At 39.3% G+C, this 23549-nt stretch overlaps 2 protein-coding genes across 2 annotated transcripts; both read left to right on the forward strand.

The window, feature by feature from the left end:
• Positions 1-680: 680 nt before the first annotated feature.
• On the forward strand, positions 681-21921 carry LOC148411333 (derlin-2). Its single transcript, XM_088435242.1, has 7 exons — positions 681-928; positions 5230-5295; positions 8703-8776; positions 10657-10750; positions 15775-15970; positions 16048-16138; positions 21685-21921. Exons 1-7 carry the CDS (start codon positions 836-838, stop codon positions 21791-21793), a joined length of 723 nt encoding a protein of 240 aa, XP_088291368.1. The 5' UTR covers positions 681-835; the 3' UTR covers positions 21794-21921.
• On the forward strand, positions 16150-21676 carry LOC148411334 (uncharacterized). Its single transcript, XM_088435241.1, has 2 exons — positions 16150-18720; positions 19588-21676. Exon 1 carries the CDS (start codon positions 17618-17620, stop codon positions 18599-18601), a length of 984 nt encoding a protein of 327 aa, XP_088291367.1. The 5' UTR covers positions 16150-17617; the 3' UTR covers positions 18602-18720; positions 19588-21676.
• Positions 21922-23549: the final 1628 nt, after the last annotated feature.

Below are 23549 nucleotides of genomic sequence, written 5' to 3' on the forward strand. Positions count from 1 at the left end.
GTATTCATTAGTTTATTTATGAATTGAACTATGCTTTAATTTATTTACTTGTTAAATTATTTCTGATGAGTTTTCAAGCATGTTTAGGTCCTTGAAAATCTCATTATTTTCCAAGGAAACAATAATGGTAGTAAAATTAGTATCAACAACAATAATAATAATAATAATAATAATAATAATAATAATAATAATAATAATAATAATAATAATAATAATACTTTTTTTTACATAAATAATAATTAATAAATCGTACAGAAAAAATAGACCTCAAAGTATGTTTTCACCACTAGGAGGGTTTGAGTGCACATAAAGCCACAACAGCTAAATATTTTTGTGAACTTTTGTCAATTTTTATGGAAAAAATAGAACTTAAAAAAAAATGTGGAAGGCTTCAAGGTTCAGAGGGCTTCACCACCCCATCACTAAATATCGATAGCAGTAATACGACTGGATACGTACAAACAGGACAAAAACTGCTAGGAAGGGGAGATGGGGGGGGGAGGAGGAGGAAGAGGAGGAGGAGGAGGAGAGGAAAAAGAAGAAGAAGAAGAAGAAGAACAACAACAACAACAACAAGAAGAACAAGAAGAAGCAGAAGAAGAAGAAGAAGAAGACGAAGAAGAAGAAGAAGAAGAAGAAGAAGAAGAAGAAGAAGAAGAAGAAGAAGAAGAAGAAGAAGAAGAAGAAGAAGCAGAAGCGAACGAAGCGGAAGAAGAAGAAAAAGAAAAGCAAAACAAGATAAATTAGGACTCGTGCGAATCCCGCATGAATGCGGGCCCTATTCACTGTAAAATTCAGTGAACGGAAAGTGCCGAATGAGTAGCTTCTGTTGAAAATGGCTTACCAGACATTTCAGCAGGAATATTTGCAGATTCCGCTTGTGACGAGGGCATACACAACCGCATGCTTTCTTACAACTGCAGCTGTGGTAAGATGAATAGTTGGACTGACTGTGCTGTTAAAGGAAAGCTTTTCTTTCCCTTACTTAGCTTCTCGCTTACGGCATTGATCACGCATAGTAACGCTTTCACGCTTCTTCAATGACTGTCGTCATTTTCAATAGTTGTGCCTGAATACACGTCATACGCGCACATGATTAAGACACGTCATAAAACCTGCCATGCGTAACCAATGTTCACGTCTAAAAAAAATCAAAGTCATTCTTACAGTTCTTTAAGCACATTAGACATTTTACATGGATCCGAATTTAATTTATTCAACTTGTTTTTCCATTGCCACGAATGATTTAATTGTTTGCATTCTTAATTAGCTGGACAGATTTATTCATGTAAACATTTTAGCACGGGGCAAAAACTACACATTATGAATGTGTGATGTAATTGTGCTAGGGTCACACATTTTGTTCTTATTTCTTATCCATCCATTCATTATCTTGGTCGCATGCCCTTGCAAAGTTTGCGGGCATGCTGGAGTTTATCTCAGCTGTCTTGGAGAGTTAAGTGGGAGCAAACCCTGAACTAGTAGCAGGGCACACACAGACGAACAAACATTCCCTCTCACAAACACACCTATAGACAATTCTCAACCTACCTACCATTAGTCATGCATACTTTTTGTATCTAGTTAACGTCTGAGACCCGTACTGAAACAAAGCTTTAGATGGCTGGGGAGTGACGTTCATGTAAAAAACAGCAGACGCCGTTTATAGCAGCGCTTTTTACATTTGACGGCGGCGACTGGCGTTCCTAATGCTGTTGGTTAATTTTTCAGTGACAAGCATTATTGGAAAAGGCTACCTGCTGATCACAACTTTCATAGGTATTGAGGGCAGCACTCCCACCTTAGGGTCACACTTAAATCCTTCACTCCATAAAATTAAGAGGAGCTCTGACCACGAGTGTCATCATTCCGTTCATAAAAGAAAAAAACAACATAGTAATTAGTAGACAGTATTTTACATGATGAGGATTTGAGAATTCTTGTTGTTGGCAAGGATCAATGTTCCAAATGCCATCTGGCGTTTTTCAAAATAAACATTGGTCACTACTAGACATCTAGGACGGCGTTCGTGATGCTCTCTTATCCCACTAGGCATCAAAAGCGGTGTAAAATACGGCATTCTAAACACATACAGATTGTTACCAGTGTAAAGCGCAAATGCCAGCGGTGTGATGGTATATGGAGGTATGTTAGTGCACGTGGTTTGGATAACTTACACATTTGTGATGGCACCATCAGTGCTGACAGGTACATTGAGGTTTTGGAGCAACACTTGCTGCCATCCAAGCAATGTCTTTTCTGGGGGTATCCTTCTTTATTTCCAGGGGTAGGCACTTCGTCAGTACTGATAGACTGTCAGTCTGTCGCAAATGGACCCCCGTTTTGCTGACAGACCGACAAATGACGGGAATGATAAAAAAATGAAAAATGGCAAATTAAAAATGTGGGAATTGCAATTTTCATCTGTCATCGTAATTGTCGGAATAGACATAACGTCAGATGTCCATCAGATATCCGTCATGTGTCCAAAAGCCAAGTCCGCCACGCCATTTTTGCTTACTGAAATATAATTCAACGGACTTGCATGTTTATCTGCTATATTGTTACATTATAGCTTTACAGTACAAACTGCAATCAGCATGCAGTCACTGTGACAATAGTCACTTTACAGCACCACCAGGCAGTGAAGAAACGTTCAGTTGAGTGAATAAACTGTGTTGCTTCAACTCAATACTGTTACGGATTAATCCGTTCTGTGGTGGGGATCGTAAGGAGAATTCACCGTATGGCGGGCAATCTAAACCTATGTTAAATAGCTAATGCATTTAGAACCCCAGGTAAAAACATCAAAATTGTACATACCTATTTAAAATTGGTACCAATATAGTATAGTTAGTACTATGTGTATATAACATACATGTATACAATAAGAAAACATAAGTAAAAAAATATAGAAATTATTTGTTTACCTTTTGAGTGGTGCTTGTTATGCCCGTATTCCCTAGTAAAGGTAGCCTAGGCTAGGCTAGCTTCGTATTTCTTGATTATCTCCAACTTTGTTTCCATATAAATTATATTCTTACTTCTCTCTTTAATATCACTTGCAATCATGGAACCCATGGCTAACCTAGACAAGTTTGAATTAAGCAGTAAAATGCACTATAAATACGGGTTTGTAACCACTCATGCTAGAACAAAACTTTACCATTTCGCCATTTTGAAACAAGTGAGACCGACCAATAGCAGACCAGCATCTCCGTGAGGAGACGCCGACCAATAGCAGACCAGCATTGTAGTCACGCGTTGCATGGAAGTAGTATGACCGCAATAGTAAATATGTGAAATTACTAAAAACGCCAACAGATGGAGGCAAAACAACACAAATACAGCCAACCTCCTAGCGTCATGACAGTTGTTTTTGTCACAAAGCTGGGAAAATACCGTAAAGAGGGGATGAAAAAACTCAGTATTCCACACCGCAACATGAAAAAAATATAAGCCAGGGATGCTGTAATGTGGGGGTCGACTGTACTTGTCATTCACAGTTGTAACACAGCTGACTTTACCAGAGATTTATTTATATTTGCTCCCTTTGTGAGTCTTGGTTTCATAAATCAAAACTCATACTGTACCCAATTTTGTCGACCAAATGTTAAAAATGTCTAGAATTATGTGGTAAGAGATTTTTTTGGTGTTATTTTGTGTCATACGTATTACATAAAGAAATTGCCTTCTGATTCTGGGATGTGTTTCCACTGCATGGCGTTCACTTTCTAGCAACCAACCAACCAACTGAACAAATTTGCATTCTTTCTCTGATTGGCTCTTGGGCAAGAAATGCAAGATAGAAGTTTTTTTTAAATTTCTTAATTAAAACCTTTTTTTTTTAGTAAATTGAACCTCAACAAAAAAAAGTATATGGTGGTAGATTAAATTTAAACAAATTTTTCAAGTTGTAGGGCAGGCAGTTATAAATGAGAAGCATGATAATGCCATCCAGCGGACACGATTGCTTATTGCGCTCTCGTTCCCGAGCTTAGGTTTAAACCCCTTAGCTGGCTTTGTTTTCATGTAACAATTATTGTGTTGTGTTTTAATTGCAGTGTAACTGTAGAACCACAGACATGGTGTTACATTTATGTGTAAGTACTAAAACAGAAAAAAAGCCGAATGATGGACCAGAAAAAAAACTGCCAAATGTCGCCCTCCAAGTGATGGCGGAATGTTGGGAAAAATACACTGACAGATCAACAGTTACAATTACATCTGGCTTGAAAAAATGACAGACCAACGAATGACGAATGTCAGACCAGCAAAAAAATGTAAGCTGTCCACCTCTACTTATTTCAGCAAGATATGCCAAGCGACATTGTGCAAGTGATACCTTGAAGTAAAAGAGTCCTGGTACAAGACAGTCCTGTCCGCAGTCAAAACCTGTATCACCTTGAGAATGTGTGGTACACTATGGTGCAACAATAGAGACCTCAGACTGTTGAACAACTGAAATTGTACATAATGGTAATGGGAAAGAATTCCACCGACAAAACTTCAACAATTGGTGTACCCAAACAGTGGCAGCTCGGTGGAAGAGTAGTTAACACGTCCGCCTCACAGTTCAGAGTTATGAGTTCAATTCCATCTCGATCCGGCATTCTTGTGTGGAGTTTGCATGTTCTCCCCAAGCCTGCATGGGTTCTATCCGGGCACTCTAGCTTCCTCCTACACTCCAAAAATATGCATGGCAGGTGTATTGGACACACTGAATTGTTCTCAGGTGGGTGAATGGTTGTTTGTCTATGTGCCCTGCAATTGGCTGGCAACCAGTTGGCCTGCGGCCCATGGACAGCTGGGATAGGCAACAGCAAGCCAGTGACGCGAGTGATGAAAAGCGGCTATAGAAAATTAATGGATGGAATTCCCAAACATTCATTGAGTGCTGTCAGAAGGAAAGGTGATGGAATAGTAAATATGCCCTTGTCCCAAACTCATAAGAACGTGTTGTAGAAATCCATTTCAAAACAAGTATATACTTGAAAAATCACATAGGTTTAAACAGTTAAACAGTTAAGTTTAAACATTAAATAGCTTGACTTTATGTTGTATCCAATTAAGTATGGGTTGAAGATTTTTTTTAAATAAATGCCTTGGTTTTTATTAGCATTTGACACAATTTCTCAATTTCATTGGAATTGGGGTTTAAACGCACTAAGCTTAAGAGATGTTCTAGTTTGAAGTATTCAATTGTGTTTTTTTTTTTTTTCTTTCCAGCAACTAGAGATCATCACACCTTTTCAGCTATACTTCAATCCAGATTTGATCCTAAGGAATTACCAAGTGAGTAATCAGATTTTGAAAATCACACTTATTGCTGGTTTATTTTGATAAAAATTTTAAATGTTTACTTTTATTCCCGTAAATATTGACAGGTGGCATTTGCGTTTGAATACTATGTTCAAGTCATTTAACCCCTGAGGGAAATTTTGACCCAACTCAGGCTTTGTGATGTTTTTGATGTGATAGCAAAAGAAAGGCATACCAAAAAAACAATTGGAGGCTAAAATACTGCATAGATTGTCAAAACATGACAACTTTCAATATGCCACGCTGCCGTCCCTTCTAATTGCTTATAAACGTGAGGTCCAGAGGTAGACCCAATAGGTGTCAAATTTACCCCAGGTCGAGCTCATTTACTGCCATTCAAAATTGGAAATATTTTGGACATAAATTGAAAACCTGATGTTTTATTATGCATTTCCCCCGATTTGTGCATGAATCCAGTAGTTCTTAACCTGGGTTCGATTGAACCCTAGGGGTTCGGTGAGTCGGTCTCAGGGGTTCGGTGGAGCCTCCGCTGCAGGGGTCCACCCCTCAGTCTAGTCTGCAGTTAGTGGGCACAGTCATTCAAAGCGTCCTGCTCTGAGATTTCCTACCGGTCTGCTTTGAGGTCGCTGGTTTATGCAGCAGAGTGAGACCTCCCTATGAGACCGCTTAGAGAGGGCTGTATATGTGTTTGAGTGAGACTCCCTACCAGTCCGCTTTGAGAGCAGTGGATAAGCAGCAGAGTGAGACCTCCTTCTCGGTCGGGACCACACACCGGAATTAGCAACACCTAAGGCAGCCGATGTGAAGAAGCTTGTGGATGACTTCTTCAGAGACAACAACCTTTCATGGGATATGGTTTCTGCAGTTTGTACGGACTGAGCTCCAGTGATGCTGGGAAGAAAGTCTGGTTTTGATGCGCTAGTAAAAGCCGATGCACCGCACAGCATTGTTACGCATTGTATTCTACACATGCATGCGTTCGCAACAAAAACCTTGCAGCCCAAAATGGCAGAAGTATTAAAAATTGTAGTGGAATGTGTGAACTATGTGCGAAATAGTGCCCTGAGGCACCGCATCTTCAGTGAGCTGTGTAAAGAACTGAGCTCTGAATTCGAGGTACTTCTTTACCATTTGAATGTTCGGTGGTTATCCCGGGGACAGGTGCTGAATCGAGTTTTTGCCTTGTGTGGAATTAGCCCAGTTTTTGCATTTTTTTTTAAGTTGTTTTGAGTTCATGCACTGTGCTGGTTTTGTTATTTGAACAAGGTGATATTAATGCACAATTCATTTCGTGCACCAGTAAAAAATATATATATTTTATGTTTGACTAAAGGAGGGTTCGGTGAATGAGCATATGAAACTGGTGGGGTTCGGTGCCTCCAACAAGGTTAAGAACCACTGCATTAATCTCGTCAACGGCTGCTCGCAATAGGAAAAATTTGTGTCGACACACCAAAACCACCGAGTGGCGGTAGCGGGCAACTAATGTCATTTGCAAGCCTTTCAATGACTTCAATAACTGGCTTAGCCTGGACTCCCATAATGCAAAGGTCTTCAAAAGTCATAGTACTCTAATAATGACATAATAAATATTCCTATTTCAGTTTATAATAAAGTTTACAATCAGTTTAAATACATTGGATCCCCAGTACAATCAGTTTAAATATAGTGGATCCCCGGTTTATGACGTCCATGGCTTGCGTTTTTTTTCCCCCTTTTTTGTCCCCTCTTCACACCATTTTTTTTGCATTATGACACAAACTCCTGCTCAAACATGCTGGTCAGTGTGCGTGCGTGACTGCGAGTCGCTCCGCGCTCACACATCTATAAACGCCTCACCGCTTATGTCAATAAAATGCAGGTCTGCTATTGGTCAGTGTCATGACTCCCTAAGTTTTTTTTTTTTTTATTTATGATTGTATGCATGTATATTACATATAAGTAGCACTCACTATTCTATTTTGATATTGATTTTTAATAATATGTATATACAATTTTTATGTTTTTAGGGTCGTCAGTTGTTTTTTTTTGTCGCAAAATACCAAAAAGAGGGGATGAAAAAACTCAGTATTCCATGTCGCAACATGAAAATAACGTAAGGTAGGGACGCTGTAACACGGGGGTCCATTGTTTATCCATATGGTTACACTCCTCCTAAGTGCTGCTGTTTTGGTGTAGCATTTTTAGCCAATTAGAATTCAGCTAATGTGTGTCACCAGGCAGACTTGCCTGAGCCCGGAGGCGCTGAGCATTCGCTTGAACAGTATGAAGGCTTGTGTGCAGTGTGCAATGACATATTGTGTATTGGCCCATATTTTTGTTGGACAGTTGCAGTAGCCAATTGACCTATAAAAACGCCTTGCTGCTCACTGCAGCAAGGCGGTGCTGTATTGGTCCACCATGTTTAATGGAAGTAGTTAAATAAAGTTATTTAATTTATTCTTCCCATGAAATATTTATAATGAATGGAATCGCTTGTCAATCCGTTAACCATTGGTTGTATTATTCATTTGCTAATGTTGCATGCTATTGTGGATAATAGTATAACAGCGCTAAACTGGTCAATGCACTCTATTACAAGCTAAGACCGAATCCAAGAGCATGCGGAAAAAGGCAAGAGCAGGAAGCCACTGGTTTATTCAGTCCAAACTGACCGACAGGTGGACAACAGAGGTTGACTTGCATGCAGAAACTCAGGAAATGGGGAACATGCAGACAGAGCCTAGCTAGGGCAAAAAGTCCAATCAGGAGCAAGCAGAATCGTAGTCAGGCATGCAGAGCAGGTCTTCTCACCAAGGCAACAAAAGTTCAGCTAGTCTGGATCAGGTAAGGTCTGAATCCAGACAGGCTAATCAGAGGGGTACATAGGAAAGCTCAACAATGAGAAAGTGATTGGTTGCACCTAGTAGTGATTAGGCTGATCAAATGAAATGTGGTAGACGGGTAGAGGTTGCAAAGTTGGAACTGGTTGAAGCCGAGGGTAGACAGCTCCAGACATCCGTGAGAGGATCATCAGGCGGATGGGAACGCGCATATTTAAAAACAAATGAAGAAATCACAGATTCTATCCATGTAAAGTATTTCTGCATTGATTCAATATAGAGTTTGATAGTTGTAGTTTTTGTGAAGGATTTTTGTTTCCTCATAGAGGGCCTAATTTGTACGCTACCACTGACTTATCTTTGGTACTATGGATAATTCCCCCACATTCCTACCCCATTATGCATACTAACGGTGATTTCCTTCAAGTAGAATAACTTCATTAGATCATTCTCAGTCAACTCACATGTATCATCAATGATTGAAGTCATTAATTAGACAGGAGCAGTATATACAAAAATCTTTACTTGAAATCCATAAGAAATGTTTGTATTGTGTTGTTTGCATTGTGTAATCTCCTTTTTCTTTTTTTTTTGTAGGTATGGCGACTAATAACAAACTTCCTGTTTTTTGGTCCGGTGGGCTTCAATTTTTTGTTCAATATGATATTTTTGTATCCTTCACAGTTTTTGGCTATATTGTCTAACCCATCTATACCTGTATTCATCTTCTTTCTGAACTGCACATCCTCACTAAGGTTGCAGGTTTTGGAGTCTATCTCAGCTATTATTAGACAACTGTCAAGTATCAGAATACAGTTCAGAAAATTTTAATTGACTATTGAGTATTCACATGAAAAAAAAATCATGTATTTATTGCTTCAGAGTGGCCTCAACAAGCCGCCTTTAAGAAACTAAATACATTTGAAATACTGTATTTTACCTTCTTTTTACCTTCATCTTTACCTATTTTTTTGTACCTTGGCATACATGGTGGACAAGGAGGAGGTTTGTCTTAAAAATAGCTCACCGGTACTCGTGACGGGCCACTGTGGCAGACTAAGAACAATTTTAAAAACAAGAAGAATGATTGGTAATTAATCACTGAATTAAGTTTCTTAATTAAATCCACTTTCTTATAGCAGCTTATCCTCACAAGGTTTGCAGGCTTGCTGTTGCCAATTCCAGCTGACTTGGGGCAGTTGGCGGGGAACACCCTCAAGTGGTTGCCAACCAATTGCAGGGCACACAGATGAGCAACCATTCACGCATCCAATCACACCTAAGGATGATTTAGTATGTCCAATACACTTGTCATGCATGTTTTGGAATGTGGGAGGAGCCATACTGCCCGAAGAGAACCCATGCGGGCTCTGGGAGAACATGCAAACTCCACACAGGAAGGCCAGAGCCAGCTGTATTCGAAATCATGTCCCTTAACTGAAGCGAACGTGCTAGCCACTGCTCCACCGAGCTGCCCATAGTACAGTGTACCAAATAAAACATTTTTTAAATAAAATAATAAAAGATAATAGAACAAGAATAGAGAGCTCTATCCAATTTGGCATGTGTTCTACCAGAAGCAGTGATTAAAAAGACCCACTACTAATATCCCAGTCACAACACACCGTGTAAATGTAAATGCTCAGTTTTGCTTTGTTTTTGTAGGTTGTGGTTAAAGTTGTATAAATAAATGATAGCAGGCCATATTTGACATCTTAACTTTTAATGTTTTTGTTTTTTGTATTTTTTAACAAATCAAGACAGTTACAATTTTTTTAGATCAAAAAAGTATCTGATTGATGGCTCATATTCATGATCCGAGCCAAACTGTGATTTTTTTTTTTTTTTTTTAATCACTCAATCCAATTTTATTTGTATAGCCCTAAATCACCGAAGTCTCAAAGGGCTTCACGGATGAAAAGAGGACATGTCGAGACTTCTTTCGAAAAAGTCTTACAAAGACATCTTTTCGTGTAAGGTACACAACAGCATCCCCTGTGAAAGCTCCCAGAAGGGGAAGGAAAAACTCAAAAACCCCAGAAGATCAAATGCATAGGTGTCAAACTCAAGAATATCCGACCGCCACTTCTGTTTATGCGGCCTGCAAAAGCAAATCATCAATTTCTCTGGCCCTTGCTAAACCCAGTTGCAAAATGTTACCTTGTCATGTATATTAAAAGAATAAAGTTGAGAATTTGCCATATTTTTTGTTTTGTTTTGTTACAGTAACTTCAACAAACTCTTTTACTCAAACACAAAAACAACGTGCTTCTGATTTCAAATCTACTAAGCCATCAATTTGTTGTGTGCAGTAATAATACTATGAGATAGTTTAAAACTAATTTGGATTCCTCATCTTATCGTCTCAATGAGGGAAGATGAAGCTACAAAATGGCCCACAACAAAAATGAGTTTGACATCCCTGATCTAGTGTATGACATAAAACAATAATCACCACCCTCATATATTTTTTGATGCATTCCTTGAGACTATAGGAAATTAAAGGACAATTAGAGAAATGCTGTCGACTTCCTTAACAATTTATTTTTAGATACAGATACTGTCGGATGCTGGAAGAGGGCTCTTTCAGGGGGCGAACAGGTGACTTTGTTTTTATGTTCCTCTTCGGTGGATTTCTGATGACTGTATCCTTTTCGTTGATGTTTGGGTGGGGAATGTTTTGAGAGGGTCAGTTGAATATATTTTACAAACATCAAAGTGCTTGTTTTTATTAGATTTCTTGGTTAAACTTTGACTACATTTACATGCAATTAATATTCATGCTTGGAATCGCAACATACTTAAGTCAGTGCTTCTCCATTATATTTTGCAAAGCCTCCCCCTAGGAAAGCGAAAACGTTTCGCCACACGGCCCGTAGATCAGATTATTATCTACATATAAAAATTGTATAAGTATACCTAAAACTGTATCCTCAACATTGACACAAAGAAAAAGCAAGATAAAAAAAATTTCAACAACTACAGTATTTACACAGGTTAAATGTTTAATCTGGCCTTCGAGATTATTCTGTAAAGTATAAGAATTAGCTGATTTTTTTTTAATAAATGTAAAACTTCAATTGTTTAAGATTATTATTAATGTTAATGATTGATGAATGATTAATACTGTTGTTTTGCTTTTGCTATTTTGGACAGTAATAAAAAATAGTAAGAAATTTGAAGATAAATATATAACATATACCACCAGAATTGGAGCTCACGATCTGAGGAAGCCAACGGCACCACATCAGCTACAAAAACCATAGATGCCGTTTAAAACCACCAAAGCAGGCCCTCTGAACGCTTTGGCTGCACCTGGAAAATTTGTCCATAAAGGTAATGAACAGAATCAATAACAAAGGGCAGCGTTAGCTGAGTCCAACTTCACTGGAAAGGAATTCGACTTACTGCCAGCAGTGCGGATCAATCTCAAACATTGGTGGGTCAGGGACTGAACAACCCATATCAGGGGGTCCGGTATGTATGCCATTGTAAAGGTGTGTTCAAAATAATAGCAGTCTGTTTAAAAAAAAAAAAAAAAAAAAAAAGAGTAACTCCCAAAATCCTTACAAGAATTTCTATTTCCATGCATTAGGAACACTGAATATTATACCCTAAATGAAAACATGTAGAAAAAAAGCAGAAACTCTTTAATTACTTTACAGAAAATGAATAAAAATGAGCTCTTCAAAAAAACAGGCTGTTCAAAAAATAGCAGTGTCTGCATTTTACTGTACAAACATAAAATTTACTGTAAATATTTACTGTATAAACTGAAAAATATCCAGGATTCAGCATTCTTATGAATCACTGAGCTAATATATAGTTGTAGAGCCACTGTTTCTGCGAACTGCTTCACAACTGTGTTGCGTGGAGTAGACCAACATCTGGCATGGTTTTGCCTCAGAAACAGCATTTTTAATGTCACCCCACAAGCTTTGTATCGGATTACGGTCCGTGGATTGGGCTGGCCACACCATACCTTGAATTTTGTTGGTCTGGAACCAAGAAGCTGCTTGCTTACTGGTGTGTTTGGGGTCGTTGTCTTGTTGAAACACCCATTTCAAGGTTATTTCCTCTTCAGCACAAGGCAACATGACCTCTTCAAGTATTATTATGTATGCAAACTGATCCATGATCCCTGGTATGCGATAAATAGGCCCGACAGCATAGTAAGAGAAACATCCCCATCTCATGATGCTTGCACTGCCATGCTTCACTGTCGTCAGGGTATACTGTGGCTTGAATTCAGTGTTTGGGGGTCTGACAAACTGTTTGTGGCCCTTAAAGCCAAAGAGAATAATCTTACTCTCATCTGTCCACAAAATGTTTCTCCATTTCTCTTTTGGCCAACCAATGTGTTCTTTGGATAGTTGTATCCTCTTCAGCACGTCTTTTTTTTTTTTTTTTTTTAACAGTGGGACTTTGCGCGGGCTTCTTGCCGATAGGTTAGCTTCACACAGGCAATCTTCTAATTTTGACAGTACTCACAGGTAACTTCAGACTGTCTGATCATTCTGGAACTGATTGTTGGCTGAGTTTTCATCTTTCTAGCTATTCTTCGAGTCCTTTGAATCAATCAATCACAGGTTAACAAAATAGATTACAGAAAACATATAGTGCAATGATGATTTGACAGCAGGCAAAGCCATTGGGCAGGAACCTTCCCACAGTCCAACCAAGTGGACCGCAGACTGTCAATCTCTTAACCCGCGATGGTCGATCAGCGCAGGGCCAAATGGGGGCGGTCATGTCAACCTTCACCATCTAGCTAGCACCCTCTCCGAGCCGGAAGAAAGGGACAGGAAAAAAAAAAAAGAAGAAAGCTGCAGACAGGCCCAATTAACTAAATGCTTTTGAGTATAAATGTGTTTTTAGTTGGGATTTAAAGATTTTTACTGAGGTGGCTGCACGAACTTCCATAGGTAGGGCATTCCATAGTACTGGCGCGCAAATGGAAAATGCCCTTGATCTTGCAGACTTCCTTTTAGCCCGTGGGGCCGATAGAAAACTAGCATTTTGTGACCGAAGTTGTCAGGACGGAACATATGGTGATGCTAAGTCAACGAGATAGGAAGGAGCTAAACTGTGTCAAAATTTATAATTAACAAACAACACCTTAAAATCACATCTCGTGTATTGGAAGCCAATGCAGGCCAGCTAGAATCGGAGTAATATGATCGATCTTTCTCGTTCTTGTGAATAGTCTCGCTGCTGCATTCTGTATAGACTGCAGGCTTTTGACACAGGACATGGGAAGCCCAGAAAACAAAACGTTACAATAGTCTAGGCGCGATGTAACAAATGCATGAAATAATGTTTCATTAATGTTTCACTTTTTGAATGGTAGTCTTGCGTTTTTTTTCCACGTCTCTCTGGTTTTTCTTTCCATTTTAAAGCAATGGAGATCATTTTAGCCGAGCAGCCCATCATTTTCTGTACGTCTTTATACAATTTCTCTTCATTCATCAACATTTTAATCAAAGTGCATTTTTCTTCTAAACAATGTCTGGAACAACCCATTTTCTCAGGTTTTCAGAGAGAAATGCACAAGCAACCTGTGCTGGCTTCATCCTTAAATAAGGGCCACCTGATTGACACCTCTTTTTTCACAGAATGAATGACTTCACTAATTGAACTCCACACTGCTGTTTTTTTTTTTTGTTTTTGTTTTTAACACGCCCCTTCAATTCATTATTCAATTACACAGACACAGTAGCTTGCATATTATGAATGTTGGCTCTCTTGGTCTTCTATGACCCTACTGCAGCAACTGGTAAATTATTTGCCACACAGAAATGTAATTTCTACCAAAAAACGGTTATTAATGTTGGACTGCTATTATTTTGAACACAACTGTATATAAAAGAATAACATATTGATGTCATTAGGCTGTGACTTGTACGTTTGAATTTTGGTATTTTTTTGCAGTTTGTGCAGCTGAGTTATTGAGCATTTCGTGGCAGGGGAATTAAGAAAAGCAAAACTGGATGCCCCGCCCTCGTCATATAGTATTTTTAAAAATCAATACAGTGGGCCCCTGGTTTATAATATTAATCTGTTCCGTGGTTGGGATCGTAATGTGAATTCACTGTATGACGGGCAATCCAAACCTATGTTATTTCGCTAATGCATGTAAAAACATTAAAATTGGATATCCATATTAAAAATTGGTATCAAAATTATATTGTGAGTGCTACTTATATATAATAGACACGCGTACAATTAAATAATATCATAAAAAAAGTATATAAAGGATTTATTTACCTTTTGAGCGATTTATGGCCATAATCCATAGTGTGGGTAGCCTAGCCTAGCCTAGGCTAGGCCACCTTAGGCTTCTTCGCATTTCTTGATTATCTCCAGCTTCATGTGGCAGCGTCGTTTCCAAATAAATCATCATCTTATTTCTCTCTTTAACATCACTTGCAATCTTTGGACCCAAGGCTAACCAATTCAAGTTTGAATGAAGCACTAAAATGTACTATAAATACATTTTTGTAAGCACTCACAGGAGAACAAAGCTTTAATGTGCCGCCATTTTGGAACGAGTGACGCCGACCAATTGTAGACCAGCATCTTAGTGTTTCCGGGATGCCGATCAACAGTGGACCAGCATCGTAGGGAGTCGTAACGCCGACCAATACCAGACCAGCATTGTCGTGATCAGTGACGCGTGTATAAACATGAGCATGTTTGAGGTATCATGAGGTGAAAAAAAATAGCGCGGTCTTCATCGTAAGGTAAAAAAAAAACGTAAGGCAGGGACGTCGTAAACCGGGGGTCCATTGTATTTTTCTTTCCAATTGCTGCATGACGTCTCGATATGGTGCTGCCCAAATTTGAAGTCGGTGGCAGTATGGCTCAGTGGTAGAGTGGTTGTCTCCCAGCCGAGTGACTGTGGGTTCAATCCCTCAACCATCGTGAAAATGAGAGTTGTTCCTGATGCTGCGTAATCAGTAGGTAAATGACTATTTAGTACAAGGCACTCTGAGTACCAAAGGTAGACAAGTGCTATATATGTGAAAGTCCATTTACCAAGTCAATCAAATAAACTGTCTAGTGCTATATATGTGAAAGTCCATTTACCAAGTCAATCAAATAAACTGTCTAGGTCAAGGGAGCAAAAGTATCACCAAAAGTGGGCCAAAATTGGACAGTCAAAAAAGTCATAGCTCATGTTCTGTACATACTAGCATATGGCTGTAATAGATGTATTGTAGGTCCGGGGTGTTACACATGCCCGACAATTACGTCAGATGAAAACCACAGACAAAATGCTCCGTTGTCAAGCATAGTCCATCATTTCTAAAAGATTTCTCGTCATTCAGCGGTCCGTCGGCAAAATGTGCGTCCGTTAGTGACTGACCGACAGACTCAACATTGATACTGGCGGACTGCCCACCTCTGGACTTTACCATGACAAAATGACAATAATATAGGAGGTTAATACTTGAGGACACTAATCAAATAGTAATTTTTAAAATGTTAATTTTTTGGTAACAATTTCATTATAAGCACAACCTTGTTATTAAACACAAACAAGTTGTAATACGAGGTATTTACTAGTTCTAAATTTGGAACCTTCTTAATGCGCTTAACAGTTTACACTGAGCATTTCTACCAGGTTCAAAACCTTTTTTTTCGAGGTTCTTTAACATGAGTTCAGATATTTGGAACTTTTGTGAGTTTGGTGTTCCTGGGCCAAGCTTTCACAATAATGTTGGTGTATGTGTGGAGTCGAAGAAATCCAAATGTTCGAATGAATTTCTTTGGCCTTTTGAATTTCCAGGCACCCTTCCTTCCTTGGGTGCTAATGGGGTTTTCACTTCTCCTGGGCAATTCAATCATTATAGATCTTTTAGGTATTTATAATGATTTATGCAATATACTTTTTTTTTTAACTACGTGTTCTAATGTTGTGAAATATTTCCTTTGAAAGGTATTGCGGTTGGTCACGTTTACTTTTTTTTGGAAGACGTCTTCCCCAACCAGCCAGGTGGTGGAAGATGGCTGAAGACACCCTCGATCATGTGAGCTGCTAAATGGTTTTTGCCATTTTAACTGTTACTGTGCTAATCATTTTCCGAAAAGGCAACCCCTCGAGTGCCAGCTGATTTCAAGCATTTTGACTCATCCTTTAAGGCTGACAGAATATTGTATGCTATGTCTATGTCTGCTATGTCTGCTTTTTAATCATGTTTGCTCAGCTACTTGCTTGACTCTAGTTAGACGTCCGGGCGCCTACTTGTAGGGCAACTAAGGCTCACCGTCATCCCAACTACATACAGCCAACACATGGAAACGAGAGTGGATAACAGTACAGTTACTGTATAAGGTTTAATAATTGAAGATTTAAGTAAATACCTGTACCGCAGTAATACAGTGGACCTGGCTTACGATTTTTTCACGTTACGATGTGGAATACTGAGTTCTTTCGGCATTTATCCCGCTTTACGATTAACATCAACAACTGTCATGACCTGTGGGATTGGTTGTTTGTTGTTTTGCCTCCCTCTTGAGGCGTTTTTAGGTAATTGCGCTTATTTTCTGTTCGCGTCAAACTGCCTCCGCTGCCATGCGTCACTACAATGCTGGTCTGCTATTGGTCGGTGTCTCAACTCCCTAAGATACTGGTCTACTATTGGTCAGTGTGATGGTGTCATGAAGATGCTGTTCTGCTATTGACAAAGATGGCTGCCTTATTCTGCCCTCACTAACGTTTCAGCTAGCTAGGCAGATAGTCAACTCCTTCAAAAACGACACCTGTTGGTGATTCTTCCCCTTTTTAATCACTTTAGATGCTTTATGTAGGTGGAAAACTGAAACAAGAAAAACATAAAACTATTTACTTGCTGCGGCAAATAAAATACAACAAAGTAACTAGCCCACTTGAATGCCGCATGACATAGCACGAGGTTAGACAAGCATGCTAACAGTCGCGAGCTAATGTGCTATCCGCTAGCTCGATGCTAATCGCTAACTCGATGCTAATCCCCATAAGTGAACTGATTTCCCCCGTCTTTATGACACAAACCTTCAAACACAAATCGACTGATGGACAATACAAGAGGTGGCACATATGTCATGAGCTCTCCGCCTCACACTTCGAACAAGCTAGACAGGTGGTCATAAAGGCAGTTCAAGAAGAATATTTGTCAAAAGAGCTTAGACACCTCGTGGCAGGAAAAAACATTCCAAAGGGAAGTCCTCTTGTAATGCTTTCCCCGTACCTTGACCAAATAGGACTTCTCAGAATTGGAGGACGCCTCCCCCACTCAGACTTAGATACTTTAGTATAGCAACCACTTATTTTACCACGTCAGCACCATGTAACTAGTCTGCTAATCCGCCATTACCATGAAAATGTCAAACACCAAGGGCGTCACCTTACGGAAGGTGCCTTATGGTCCGCAGGTTACTGGATTTTGGGGGGTAAACGTCAGATTAGCAGTCTCATTCACACTTGCGTGATTTGTCGAAAGCTAAGGGGAGGGACACAGTCACAGAAAATGTCCGACCTTCCTAGAGAACGCCTTAGCATAGAACCTCCGTTCTCATATGTCGGCGTTGACGTGTTTGGGCCATGGTCAGTTACCTCTCGCCGAACTAGGGGTGGGGTTGCAAGTAGCAAACGGTGGGCGGTGATGTTCACCTGCATGAGCACTAGGGCTGTTCACATAGACACGATAGAGTCCATGGACACCTCTAGTTTCATCAACGCTCTCCGCCGATTCTTTTCCATTAGGGGGCCAGCAAAACAATTAAGGTCAGACTGTGGATCTAACTTCAGGGGCGCCTGTAAGGAGCTAGGATTTGACACTAAGATTCCTTCAGATCCGAACGTAAAGTCATTCCTTAACGGTAGTGGTTGTACTTGGATCTTTAATCCTCCGCACTCTTCGCATATGGGGGGCAGTTGGGAGCGGATGATAGGGGTAGCACGTAGGATCTTAGACTGTCAGCTTGCCCAGCACGGATCACGACACCTCTCCCACGAGGTCTTAACAACCTTCCTGGCCGAAGTATCAGCAATTATGAATGGGAGGCCGTTGGTTCCTGTGTCAAGCGACCCAGAGGCACCATTCATACTCACTCCTGCAACTCTTTTGACTCAAAAAGTTGGTGTGCTTCCAACTCCTCCTGGCGAGCTTGAAGAAAAGGACATCTACAGGCGTCAGTGGAAACAAGTCCAGCATTTAGCCAATTCTTTTTGGCATCGCTGGCGAAAGGAATACCTCTCGACTCTGCAATGTCAATGCAAGTGGCAGTCTGCAAGACGCAACCTTCAGCGGGGTGATGTTGTCCTCCTCAAGGACCCCCTGGTGAAGAGAAACCAATGGCCTATGGGACTCATTGTAAACGTTTTTCCCAGCAGTGACGGCTACGTCAGGAAAGTGGAAGTTAAAGTGGTTCAAGATGGGAATACGAGAGTGTACCTGAGACCAGTAACTGATATTGTTCTTCTGTTGTCAGATGCTGTACAGCAGGATTAGTTTGGGGTTCTAGTGTGACATCTCACTGATGTCAGGTGGGGAGTGTTCTGGCTCCTTATGAGCCATTGTACCGTTACTGTTGTTACAAAACTGTTTGTTTCGTTCATTTAGAAGTTTGCGTGAATGTGAAAGGACAACCGGATCCTGTTGCCTTGTGCACTTCCTGTTTTCCGATCGAGCAAGAAGGGAATGCTTGAATGGCGACAACTCACTAGTCCTCAAGTCTTGAGCCAAGCACAGCCTGTATTTATATAAAGACGATTTATATGGAATCAAACCTAGAGATAATCAAGAAATACTAAGAAAGCGAAAATAGCCTAACCTACCCTTACCAGGGAATATGGCCATAACAAATGTCAACTCAAAGGTAAATAAATCCTTTATATAGTTTTTTATTTATGATGTTAATTGTATGCATGTATATTATATATAAGTAGCACTTACTATACTATTTTGATACCAATTTTTAATATGTATATACAGTTTTTATGTTTTTACCTGGGGTTTTACACGCATTAGCTAATTAACATAGGTTTGTATTGCCCACCATATGGCGAATTCGCATTACCATCCCAATGGCGGAACAGATTAATCTCGTTAATAGGGGGCCCACTGTATTTGTCCTAAATATGTAATTATATATACTGTACATAGTTTTCCCATTTTAAACATGGTTTAAACAGTGATGTTTAAACCATGACTGAGTTCCCATGATGTGATCCCCCCCTACTTCGCTGTTAATGTGGGGTGTCAACCCCCCGCGAAGTCTGAAACCCGCGAAGTATGGTATCAGTCCCTAGATTTCTATGTACGCCCCAATATAGCCGCAGTAACCATAAACAATCCTTTTTTTTTTGTATTTTTTGCATATTTTATTTCCTTTCTCCTATTATTTAACATTACATTATCCTTATTAACATTATTAACATTATTGTATATTGATTAAATAACTAATATTGCTTAGTTTGTTGAGAATTTGTTCTTAGGACTGGTTATCTGCACCAAGACTCCAGTGAAAGAGTACGCAAGGCTCATGTATAGTGTATCATGTATTATCTGTTGAATAATAAATCAACAACAATCTGAAAGTCAGTCAACTAACATATAAACACTTAATCTATGAATTTACTGCATTTTTAGCCGACATTAGCGGGTTAGCAACAACTACTAACTATAAAGTGCAACCTCTACACAAACGAACACATAAACAGAATAAACAACTCATCGCTTACTAAACATAGGCAGTAGCGTGCGTTATCAACATGAATGATAATAAACTATAAATATGAGCTTACATTGTCATTCGCTACGTCACCGTAACGAGCCGAATGACGCACAGAGAATGTAAAACAGGAAACGGAAATGCAACGCAACCCGACAAATTAAAAACATGCATTTCAAAATAAGATAAAAACCGTCACAAACTCTAACGCTTGAAGAATTCTTAACATAGTTATTAACTAATATTAGTTATTTGATGAATACAGTACTGCATAATGTACTTTTCAAATGTTTCCCATTTTTGCAGCTTTTTCAAATTATTTTTTATTTTGAAATATTTTTAATTTTTCCAGGAAAAACCCGCAAAGTACTGAGACCGCGATATCTGAGACCGCGAAGTAGGAGGGATCACTGTATGTCCATAACAAGCTCGTCACATAAAAGTTAAAAAAATCCTTTCCATGTTTTTTATTTTTGATGTTTTTCCCAGGCTAGGCTACCTTTTTTGTCTTTCTTGATTATCTTCAGCTTCGTTTCCATATAAATCATCTTCTTACTTCTCTCTTTAACTTCACTAGCAATCCTGGGACCCATGGCTCACCCATTAAAGTTTGAATTAAGCAGTAAAATGCACTATAAATAGTTATTTTAAGCACTTGGACGCGATCCAGTCGATAGCATGCCGCCATTTTGACAGTGACGCCAACCAATAGCAGACCAGTATCTTAGGGAGTCGTGATGCAGATCAATAGCAGACCAGCATCTGAGTAATGTGTTGCAGCGCAGGCAGTTTGACGGAACAAGAAAATAAGAGCAATTACCTAAAAACGCCTGAAGATGGAGACAAAACAAATACAGCCAACCCCTAGGGTCATGCCAGTTGTTTTTGTCGTAAAGCAGGAAAAATAACGTAAAGAGGATGGAAAAAACATCTCAGATCACGTCGTAAGCTGAAAAAAAATGTAAAGTGGGGATGTCGTACCCCGGGGGTCCACTGTATTCTGTCAGCTTTGAAAGATGAGTGAAAATGCTAAATATACTAGGCACTTTAGAGGTTGCCTTACGCTTGGCACTGAAAGAGTTAAGGCGTATTGATAGAAGCATTTGCAGATTCCATGTTTTTTTGTTTTTTTTTATTACACAAACATGCCATTTGTCGCATTTGTAGTCACACTTTTATAAGGGGTAAATCAGGGAAAGGGAACTCTGGTTTCTCTGAAGTGGTATTCTTCCAGTTTTTGATGTCTCCCTCTATAAGCAAATCTGATTCAAATGATTGTGATTGTTATAGGCGCTTGAGTAATTGGAGTTCCCTACCCATGCAGTAGATGATCAGCAAAACCAACTTTGAATTTGAGGCCTTGTCCACATGTAACAATCCTGTAGCATAGTCTCCCTCTCGTTGTTGTTGTTGTTGTTGTTCTTTCTTTTGTTTAAAAAAAGTCGCGTCTATATGAAACCTCATAGCACGGTTTCAAATTTGTGTACAAGCATGCCAAGTCGCTAGGCGGCAGTAATGTCGCAAATTCTGTCCAATCAGACAGAACTTCTGCCTCTGACGTAATTGGTATCCGTGTCTTCGGTGGGAAAAAGAGTAGCGCAAATAACTCAAATCTCCGTTGAAGCTGGTCACACGCAACGATGAAACTGGAGGCTTGGGCAAATCTCCACTTTGGCCAGAGGTTTTGAAACATTTGATTTTGATGAAAGAAAAAGCCCGGCCACATATAGCAAAACGGGGATATTTACCGCTCGTTTGCAAGAACCCTGACTAGGCATAGACAAGGCCTGCGCTTTGAATAATGCTCGTAATATCTATGTCAATACGCCTTTATCTGTACCCTTCATCACCATGTCACTAGAAAAATGCTGTTTGACGCTCCTGATGACGACGCAAACTACAACCCATTGCCCGAGGATCGCCCCGGAGGCTTTGCCTGGGGAGAGGGACCACCTCACCTTGGAGGTTAACAATATTCTGGTGTCAAGTATCTTCCAAACATCTTTCACCAGTGATGACATGCATTGATATGATTGTTTTTATTCATGAGTGGATAATGCAAAATAAATAAAATATATATATATATATATATATGTATATATGTATGAATTTATTTTTGTTTAGCTTTGCAAGTGTATTCAAATTCTAACAATTTCTTGTGTGTTCCTTTTCCTTTGGACAGACATGTTTTCAGCTCCCTTATTTGAACAACAAAGTTCATGGTTTTAATTATTTTGACAAAGATGATCTAAGGGTGCAATCAAAAAATCAACTGCAGTAAATTGACGGCTTCTAGTTGGCTTCTTTTATAATTCTATCATTTTACTCGCTTGTTTTCATTTGCAAAATACTGTACAATTTGTACTTTAATAAATGTGATTTTTTTTTTTTTATTAAATGGTTCTTTTAAGTTGAGCGATGCAAAATTTGGGCATTATGACATAATATTTGTGCTCATTCCATTAAATACAAATTGGAACGTTAGGGTCTAGGGGTCTAATGGGTTTAAGAGCAGATCAAGGAGTAAATTTTCTTTACAACAATGTTATATCCAACGCCTTTATTTGAAACATGGCATTGTAATTTTGTGGAATTAAAATCCACCAATTTTATACATCTTGTGGTTGGTGGTGGCCATTTTGCCACTTGCTGGTGACTGAAAATGACATCACAGTGCCTAAAGGCTCAGCTTACAAACATCACATGATCAAATCTGGAAAACTTGAGCCGTGATTTGTTAGATCACAGGTCCGGGGGCCAGATCCAGCCCGCCAATTTTTATGTGACCCGAAAAATGCTAATTATGACCAAGTTTCTGGCTAAAATATGACATTTGCCAGTTGTCTTCAATTCCATTTACATTTTTGACTTACCTTTTATACATCTTAAGAAATTGTAGTTTTTGTATTACTACCCCAAGTTTTTGTAAGTGGGTCAAAAATGACCCGCATGCATTTTCTATGGAATCCAATGGGAACTTTTGATTCTTATCAACTGTGGCTGTCAGGAATAAATTAACTGTGGACCACACAGACTATATCAGAAGTGTCACCCCTCAGGAAGATTATTTTACACAGCAAGAGCTGATACGTGTAAGTATTATCTCCCTATAAAATTGTATGTGTGTCTTTCATGACTGGTGTTATTGTTTATCAAAAACTAGCCTACATTATAACACTAGCTACACTAGTTAGGGTTAACCCTAACCCTAAAAGAAAATTTTCCAGAACAGCAATAGAAAAATGTGATCCGTCGTGTGTGTTTGTATGTATGTATACTTGTAACTAACTGTCCAGTCATTGACTGTTCCTTTCTCTTTTCCCTTTTTTGCCTTCTTGTCTCATCACTGTATGCAGTTCAGACAAATGACCTGTTTCTGGCTGTGATCATTGCACACAGGTACATTGTGTGCTACTTGATGTAGGGTTAGGCTTAGGGAACCCCTAAGATAGCTAACATTACTATTTGTATTGTGTGTGTGTGTGTGTGTGTGTGTGTGAGTGTGAGTGTGAGGGAGAGTGGATTTATTTATATAGCTACATATTGATCTATTGAAAACATTACTCATCCAAGGTGTCATGGCTGCTAGATACACAGTTGAAAAGGCCCTACAGATGCTGGATGATTGAGGCAGTAACAGGGTTGGACTCCGGGTCTGAAATTTCTGATGATGTGGACCCAGACTATTGGGTCCACATCATCAGAAAAGAGGTGTCAGATCAACCC

This window comes from Hippichthys cyanospilos, chromosome 15, assembly GCF_059441005.1.
Source record: "Hippichthys cyanospilos isolate Australia breed blue-spotted pipefish chromosome 15, RoL_Hcya_1.0, whole genome shotgun sequence".
Classification (NCBI taxonomy): Eukaryota; Metazoa; Chordata; class Actinopteri; order Syngnathiformes; family Syngnathidae; genus Hippichthys; species Hippichthys cyanospilos.